The sequence below is a fragment of the Gastrolobium bilobum genome, unplaced genomic scaffold (assembly GCF_033153095.1).
Source record: "Gastrolobium bilobum isolate Gb01-03AN ecotype WA unplaced genomic scaffold, APGP_CSIRO_Gbil_v1 utg24877, whole genome shotgun sequence".
Taxonomy (NCBI): domain Eukaryota; kingdom Viridiplantae; phylum Streptophyta; class Magnoliopsida; order Fabales; family Fabaceae; genus Gastrolobium; species Gastrolobium bilobum.
The window spans coordinates 95713-104832 of NW_026896071.1; the positions used below are offsets into that span (position 1 = coordinate 95713).

Here is a 9120-nt window from a genome sequence, read left to right on the forward strand (position 1 = left end):
AATACAGTACTAATAAGGGATAGGAGATTGACAACGGAGTCGCCAGCAATTGCTAAACACAAGAATTACAGTCACTTCAACTCAATACAGACTACTACACTACGACTCACGAGTAAATGCAAGCTGGATGCACTCTTCTGTACAAAACCTGCAATCTAAATAATCACAAAATACAACAACATAGACGGGTTAAGAAAATAAAAAAGCAACGACCACTACATGTATCATGTCAACTACATATTTAAGTTCTCATCAGAATCTTCAGATGTCACATCAGAATCTTCAGATGGTACATCAGAGTCTTCTTCGTCTAGCTCTTCAATTTCATCAATTTTCAGTGATCTACAGGCAGAAATCTTGCTCATTGCTGCAGTTTTGCTTGCTCTCTGTGAGCGACTATTTACGGTATGATGGGTGGTTGGAACTACAGAAGCAGGTGAACCTTCATCGGAACTATCTTCCGCAACCCTTACCTTTCTCCTAGAACGTGTAGATCTGGTTGGGTGTGCAGCTGGTGTTTGTGGCATTGCAACAGAACCAACCAAGTCCAGGTTGAACTCAAGTTCCAACTTCCCTTCAATAAATAAGGTGGCAGATGGAACATGTTAGCAGTAAAAAATATATTCCAGGGGATCCAAAAAAAGACCAGTAAAACTAACTTGCACAAAGCCCTTGGTGTGATAAGATATCCAATAGGCAAATGACGAATATAAATGATATCTTAAGATTAAGATTGAAATTGCCTTGCTAACAACTATAGTTAATATGCATTACTTTATCAGTTGTACTAGTCAAATATTGTGTCGTGGTAGGTGAAAGCAAAAGGTAAAACAGGTAGCCTGAATCAGTGATCTTTCATGTTACTGATTTTAAAGATAGCAGATTCATTTTGCTTGCTTGAACAACCCCATGCCACATCATCATAATAATAATAATAATAATAACAACAACAGCAGCAGCTGCAGTACCTAGAGTCAGTACAATGCCTGCTCGCCATTTGAGGACTCTGTCAGATGACAAAAGAAAAGAGCCAAAGGATAGGCATTTTATCATTTAAGACATCTTAGGAGAGAAAAATAAAGCATTACCCAAAATGAGATTAAGTTCATCTTGCGACAACTCCTGATCTGGTTGCCTATCTACTGTCGTAAGAAGTTCAGCCATGCGTTTCAATTCTTTAACAAGATCCTTGTCCGAAGATACACATTCAACTATGTGACATAAAAGCCTCCTCATAAATTTTACTGGCCCTTGTTCTGATAACCGAAAACGAAGCAAGACAAGTACTCTACATAATGCCGACACATATGACTTCTCAGCAGCTGTTTTCTTCGAATGAAAACTTGCCACCTTAACAAAATAAGCAGACGGTAAGAAGCAAAAAAGAAAAAGAGCAACAAAAACCATTAATTAAATTTGAATCATGCAATATTTTTACTTAGCCATCTGATATGAATTACGCCATTTCATTAAGTGATAGTTTTTCCTTCACTACATTATTATAATTAACTTTGGTTATTGTTTCCAAGTGACGTCCCTAGCTTTAGGCAATATTGGTGGTAATTGTATCTCAAGCATCAATGAGCACACAGGTGAAACCAAAATTACTTGGGATTATTTTAAAAAATTATTATGCACGTAGTTGTTACTTGTAGGTTACGCAAGAGCTTCATTAGAAGTTTCATACTTACTAGTTTCCGAAAGTTTGACAAATTTCCAAGCTTAGAGCAAAAAATCGCTCATTATTTTATTTTTAAGACAATTTTCGCCCACTTTTAATTTTAATATTATATGTCTCACCTCCAATCGGGTATCCACTGAAAATTTTCTACTACAATTGAATGACTAGCTGTAGTTTCTAAAAAAAATTAAGGTCACAAGTGATTTTATTGACAACAATAATATAGTCCAAAATCCAAGAGTCCAGATCAAATACAACTAATTATGCAATGCAGGAACTAAGACATAAAAATAAACAACAAATCAAGCAGCAGGATTACAAACATGACTAACGTAAAATTTTCATTAAACTATAGCACAAGTTTAAAATAAGTTAATCTCTATAAATTTTTAAAAAATAAAAAAAGCACTTTCTGCAACCATATAATGCAGATATATTTTAAGGTCCGTGTCAACATTGACGAAAAAGAACAATAAGTAAACAACATAAAAGCATTAAAACAAGTAAATAATGCAGAACTGTAAGGACTACCACGACCATGTATCAATTCATACAAAGGTGCAGCCTTAGATTATTATACTAGGAGAACAGAAAGAGCAAGTTTTAGCATATCTTTAACTAAGTACAAATTTGCGGATGGTTACCTCTATGGCTATGCGTAATGCAAGCCCCTCCTCACCATACTCAAATGGAACTTCTTCACAACTATCTATGACTTGTGGCTGTTCTGTACTAGGGTTTTCACACTCTGGTTGAGTCTCTTTAATGTACAAAGGAACCTGCACCATCTGCAGCATAAAACGTGAAGCTTGAACAGCACGCTTACGCATCTGAGACACCACAAACGAAGAACCCCCAGCATTGCCAAAAATTCCAGGCCACATTGAACGCATTACGGGAATGAAAGCCTTCAATATGCATCTCTATATTTAAATTTGGAAAAAAAAACAACGATTAGGACATTTTATATGACATTCAAATAAGTATAAAGTAAATATTAAGAATGATGAATTACACAGAAAATATGATATCAGCGATGCTTGCCTTATGATTGGCTGAGAGACATGGGTAGTGCTCAAAGAAAACAGATAAGCATTGCTTCAACCTGGCCAATGAGTGTCAGGTTCAATGTCAATTAGCTACAATACAGGCCAAGAATAGTAAAAACGTGAGGGGGGAGAGATAGACAAAGAGATACCACCTGTGCAGGTGTTCCGACACGTCGCTGAAATACAAGTAAATGAGCTTAGATAAAAGCACAGGATGCAAACAAGCCGGTATGCTTGGATACTTGTCGCTTAGGAGAAGAATTTTTGCAAACCCCTCTCCAAGTACAGCATAAATGCACTCATCTTCAGTGTTAGTTAAAGGACTAGCCCAGTAACTGTTTTGAAAGCCACCATATAAGATATCAAGCATTTCAACATCTGAATTCCCTTCTGAATCAGAGAAGTCCACAGGACTAAAACTCTTCTTGTCACAGTTCATTTGGCATGGAATATTGTGCTTTAACACCCTGTCAACTTCTTGAGGGCCATGCCACATACAAAGATCAATTAATGCTTTACATGCCTCTATACTAATTGAATGTGGCCCTTTAATATATGACATCCTCAGCTGTTTCAAAAGTTCTGCACTTGGTTTTCTCTCCAAAAGCCCAAAAAGGCCAAGACATCTGAGGGCAATCCTTTGCACATCCAAGTGAGATTGTTTCGCCTGTGCATTTCATTGTCCACATCAGTAAATAGTTGGGAAACAATGCCCTCAAACAAGATCTACCACTATAATTGATTTGGCCCCGAAGCCATTTTCTAAATAGCAAGACATTGCTCACTAGAAAGTTAATACCTTCCAAGAATACATTCATGAAACGTACATTTAAGGTATATGTATATATAGAATATCCATCATTTCTTAGTTTTCTTTATAATTTAGTGAACTTCATTGTAAAGAACCAATTCAACCCAAAACCTTAAAGCGTTGGATGAGGTTACATTAATGGTTTTATATATCTCTAACACGCCCCCTCACATGAGAGCCCACTAGGCTTGAAGAGTGGACAATACACAAGCCCACCTACCTGTGTTAAGAAATTCCATAAGAGAAAGTGGGGGGCGGTGAGGATCGAACTCGAGACATAAGGCTCTGATACCATGTAAAGAACCAATTCAACCCAAAACCTTAAGACGTTGGGTAAGGTTACATTAATGGTTTTATATATCTCTAACATTCATAACAATATTTAGTATAGTTGTCATAGTTCATTCAGCTGTAAGGAATTGAGGAATTGCATCAATGAATAATTCTCCAATAATTTTTCAAGATTGGATAGATTCGTATATTTACTTTTATAATATATCTATAGTTACACATCATATCTTTCTAAGGTTTTGCACCATTTTAATTCTTGATTATGATGATGCAAGAACCATTTCCTGTTTTATAAATTAGCACAAACATGCCTAAAATATCATCATAAACTTAAATAAATATATTACTGTAGCAGGCTTATTATTTAATAGACATAGTTAGCTGAAACAATAGGGAGATATGCAACAATTTATTACCCCAGGAAGTAATAAAGATTGGAGTAGTTCATCTGGTTCAATAGCCTTGCCCTGAAGAAAGTGCAATGACTTTGCATTTTTCAGCAAAAGGCCAGTAAGAGAAAGGCTGTGTATCCACTGCACATAATCTGCTGTTCTCTCCCTGCAAGGTTGAGCTAGCTCTTCAATAATTGCAAGAATAACTTCTTCAAATTCACCTGGAGCAGCATGGACTTTCCTTCCCAACCGGGCTACGGCTTCAGCCCAATCATTGTCTCCACCAAAACTCAATCCATCTCCAATGACAAGCACATTCCCTACATTATCAACCTCATGCTCGGGAGGCCTGCAAATCAGCTCGTGCAGAAATGCACTAGCAGCCCTTCTATTTGTAGCGTCAGAAAAATCAAACATGACTCCAAGCAAAAGCAGCTGCCGGCATGCAAAGCGATGGTTTGATCCTGCAGATAATGGAAAAGACTACTTACGTATGTATTAAGGAATTAGGTGTACCAGCATTATCCATATAAACTTATACTCACCAGCATTGATATGAGCTCTGACCAACTCTATATATTCATCAACTGTAGCAGGAAGAATTTTTTCTAGAAGGTCATTTTTATCTGATGCTTCTGCTGCATATACTTCTGCTTCAGTGCCCGTTGTGGCCGCAGCATCAGAACCTTTGGCCTATTGGGGGAAAAATCATACTCCTTAGTGGTTTGGAAAAGAAAAAAGGAAGACCTATAATAGTACTTCAATAATTAGATTCCAAAAAGTAAAAGATATACACGAGATAAAACCAGCAAGCAAGAATTTGACAAGCAATAAAGAATTCTGATTTCATGATTTCTTAACAACAATTTTTAGCTACCAGTAAGATATATGCATTAATACGCTAGCAGAGCTACAGATGCACAGAGATTAGTTGTTATGAGTGTCAGCAACTTGTTCCTTTTTCCTTCGTAAATAAGAAAAACTACCAGAAATTTATTCAAAGCATACCAAGATACTAACTTATAAAGATCTTGTGTTGCACTTATACAGATAAATAAATATGAAAAATGGATATATTCCTTTTAACTCACATGTGCTTCTGACTGCAAATGTTTGCATACAGCTCTCCAATAAAGAGCAGCCTCTGCTTCCATCAGCTGAATGCTTGGTGGGCAATGCACTGAGTCCCCTACAATTAATATGAAAAACAATAAAATATGATACACAACTTTCTGCCTAGCAGTTAAAATAAAATGAGTAGGTTCTCATAATGACATTCAAGAAACTAAATTCAAGGAAGCAAGAAAATGTCTGAAGATGTAGAAGTGCAAGATAGTGCAGGGGCACAGCCTTGGCTACTATATATTTGACCCACCAAACCATTTGTATGAATATTTTCCAAAGATATTTGAACTCATGCCTATGAAATAGTCAAATGTTAACTTATATAAAAAATTAGTCATGTATTTTGCAACATAAAAAAAAGATACATCAAAACTAGATTTTAAATTTGTTTTTGAAAGATTTAACCAAGCAACATGTAACAACACTTAATGTGAAAACAAATAAAACAATTTAAACTTTAAAAAGCTTAGCTAACCTTCTCCTGTATCAGTGCTTGATGATATGTACTGCTGGATACTTCCACCATTTTGTAGTTTTACTAAACCAGCTTTGAGAAGTGTCCCCATGACAGACTCGCTCACTGATTCGTAAGTTTCAACATCTAGATACTTTAAAAGTTGTAAAGGATCGCCATTACAGCACTTTATAAGCCATTCATCTTTCAATAGTTTAAAACTCTCCTTTGAGACTGCAACAGATCGGTCAGCAAGTCCTCTCCGAATAATAACTGTCCTGAGCTTAATGCTACAAAAACCAGGAAAATGAAAGAGAAAATGTTAGAAAAGGATACTTATTCTGGAAAAAATGTTTAAGAAGGTAGCAATCATAATAGGATATCCACCCTTGGCAACGGTAACTAAAGGATATTATAACAAAACAATTTTCAAATAAAAAAGACAAACAAGGAAGACAAATTATACAAATTACAATTTATTACTATAACAACAACAGATGAAAGGTTTCAGAAGAGGCATGCAGATAGGAATTGAAAATATTATTCTTGTTAAAATCGAAGAAAGGATTGGGATCCTCTAAATTGGAGTGGGCACTTTAGAGAGAGTAAAATAGAAACCATAACCACTAATGAGAAAATCAATGGAACTATTATCACATATCCATGATTTAATATCCAATATACATGCCCTTGCATTTATAAAAATCTAGACCATGGATTTAATTTTTTCGACAGTTGCTACTGGCACTTTACTCTATAAGTGAACCCCTGCACATTAGACGATCCAAATCCTAAGGGATTCACTCAAATAGCACAATGTGGAACAACAGAGATAGAATTATAATTCTTACTATACAACGTTTTACCTTAAGCTTTGAAGAGGAAATTTATTAGCTAGAACACAGTATGCTGCTTTGCGTACAGATTCACTCACATCCAACGTACAATCAATAATAACTTGAGAGGTTGCACTAGAAGGTGGCAAAGATAACACGATCATTTTACGAACGTCCTGCACACTTCACCAAAATTAATAACAGGAATACTACTTCTTTGCATACATATGTAGCATTAAGATATATCAGTAATCGTAAAATGCTTCATGGAGATATTTTCCATGAGCCATTAAAAGACAATACATAAGCTTAAGAGTCGGTATTGCCGTATTGGAGAATGGAAGGTATTTTTCATGTACTTTACTGGACTTGTATGTATCTTCAGTGCTAGGCTGGTATTCACTGCAACCAAGTCTATAAGATACTTAATATACAGTTAACTAGTTAGTTTAATTAGTTAGACAGTTACGAGGTCTGTTATGGCTGTTAGGTTTCTGCTATAGAAGCTATGATCAGGTGTGGTTGATCCTATTTTTCTGTTCTTGCTCCGAGCTTCTCAAGGAAGCTTTCTTGTATCTATAAATTGGTTACTACATGTTTAGAGTAGTCAAGCCTGAATAATACAAGTATTCAGAAATTTTTTTCTCTCTCATCTCTCACTTTTCTCCCCCTTTCCTTTATTCTCTTTACTCAGTAACTAGATTAAAAAGAAAAATTAAACCGGTGAGGTTAAACACACCAGTATATGGTTTTAAGCAAATAAATAAACAACACGTGCTTTACTCAATATCGGAAGATATATCCTTTTAGGCAAACTTTTATAGTAACCGGATATTAAGATTTTATGAACCCAGAATAATCATAAGGTGCAGGGGAAGTCTCTGCAATAATCATGTGACCAAGGTCATATTACAATGCAAAGCCATGCTAATATGAGAAGTTAATGGCCAACAGAACGTAGTGCTTTCACCTCAAACCCTCAGATGAACTTGTATCTAACCTAATATATTAAAGGGTTTTATAAGAGTTATGTTGTAGGAAAAATGATTGTGTAATGTTATAGAGATTCGTTTTGCGTGTCTTAATTTATTTATTTTTTGCTTCAAAAAGTGAGGGTCCCACAAAATGTTGTCTGTAGGAAAAAAATTTGTGGCATGTGACATGATAGATGCAAACCCCTATATTAAAAACCCTAAAGACAAAACAGCACAATTGATACACAGGCATGGAAAAATACATTCACTCGATCCAATTGGGACACTCACCGCATTCTGCTCCAAGGGAAGCATCTCAAGAAACAAATCAAGGATGTCACTATTCACAGAGTCATTCACAAAGCGTGAAAGCGCCCTAACCGCGAAAGTACGCACCGCAGGTATCTTGTCTCCTACCCTCACCTTCATACATTCTATCACCTCATCCCATAGGTCATTGCTCACTTCTGCATCGTCTGGTAACCGCAATATTATCTACAAATCAATGAATTTCAATCAAACTAAAATTAAAAAAAAAAGGTAGCGAAAAGATTTATCAATCATAAGTAATTTTTCAATCCAAACAATGAATAGACACCACAGTTGGAGAAATTAAATGTAGTTCCAAATATTACAGTATACTCATTTTCTATGTAATTGTAAACCGTGAATTTGCATTTTATATTGAAAAGAAAAGCAGTTCAAAAAGTTGCATTAAGCTCCGTAGGACCAAATTCGGAGAATCGGTTACCTCGGAAACGATCTGGCAGGCTCGGAACCTGGCGGTCTTGTTGGATGCCACGGCGGCAACCAGGAGGAACCTGAGGAAGTGCTCGAGAAACTCATCGGAAATGGAGGCATCGGCAGTGTCTCGAGCGGCGGCGAAGGCGGAGACGAAGGAGACGACGCGGTCAGCGGAGGCGAGGCGCCTCTGGAAGTCAAAGAGAGGAGTTAGGGCTTTGGAGAAGGCGGAGAAGAACTGCAACAGGGAAGGGGATTTGGATCGGAGGAGTGATAGTTCCTTGAGCTTTCGGTTGTGCGTTGCGTATGAAGTTCGAGCCTCGTCGAGAATCGATGCGATTTTCAGCGTCAATCGCTTATCCTGTTCTGTGTTGTTGTCTTCCATGCCTCTCTCTCTCTCTCTCTCTCTTAAATGGTGATGGTGGTGAAGGTAGTGAAGGTGGAGTCAGTGAATTCTGTAAGCGAATCTCAATCTGATGTTTTCTTTTGATTTTTGAATACTTGAGCGGGAGTTAGAGTTATTCAGTGGTTTTGGGCCTGAATCATTATGGGCCGTGGTGGTTTTAAATTTTATGGCCTTAATCATTTTTTCTCCAGAAAATAATCTTTTATGCTAATTTAGAATTTGACTTCTAAAGATTAATAGGAGAGGATATAGTTATTGGGAAAAGTGTGTATAATTTTAAAGGATGTAAAGTTGTGTTATTTTAAGTGAGAGAAAGAGATAGATAAAGGAGGAGAGAGAGTGGACAAAAAAAAATAAAAG

General features: G+C 36.5%; 1 protein-coding gene across 1 annotated transcript; it reads right to left on the reverse strand.

The window, feature by feature from the left end:
• Positions 1–233: 233 nt before the first annotated feature.
• On the reverse strand, positions 234–8739 carry LOC133297649 (uncharacterized). Its single transcript, XM_061496818.1, has 12 exons — positions 8365–8739; positions 7905–8108; positions 6670–6815; positions 5825–6093; positions 5316–5413; positions 4770–4917; positions 4249–4688; positions 2883–3397; positions 2726–2786; positions 2326–2604; positions 1089–1350; positions 234–574 (listed from the first exon to the last, which is right to left on the reverse strand). Exons 1-12 carry the CDS (start codon positions 8737–8739, stop codon positions 234–236), a joined length of 3138 nt encoding a protein of 1045 aa, XP_061352802.1.
• Between the last annotated feature and the right edge of the window lie 381 nt (positions 8740–9120).

Coding starts and splice junctions, on each gene's coding strand:
- LOC133297649 (XM_061496818.1), bottom strand. CDS start 8,739: ATGGAAGACAACAACACAGAACAGGATAAGCGATTGACGCTGAAAATC. Junction 5,414..5,824: donor AAGCACTGATACAGGAGAAG/GTTAGCTAAGCT, acceptor TATTAATTGTAG/GGGACTCAGTGCATTGCCCA. Junction 4,689..4,769: donor CAGAGCTCATATCAATGCTG/GTGAGTATAAGT, acceptor CATTATCTGCAG/GATCAAACCATCGCTTTGCA.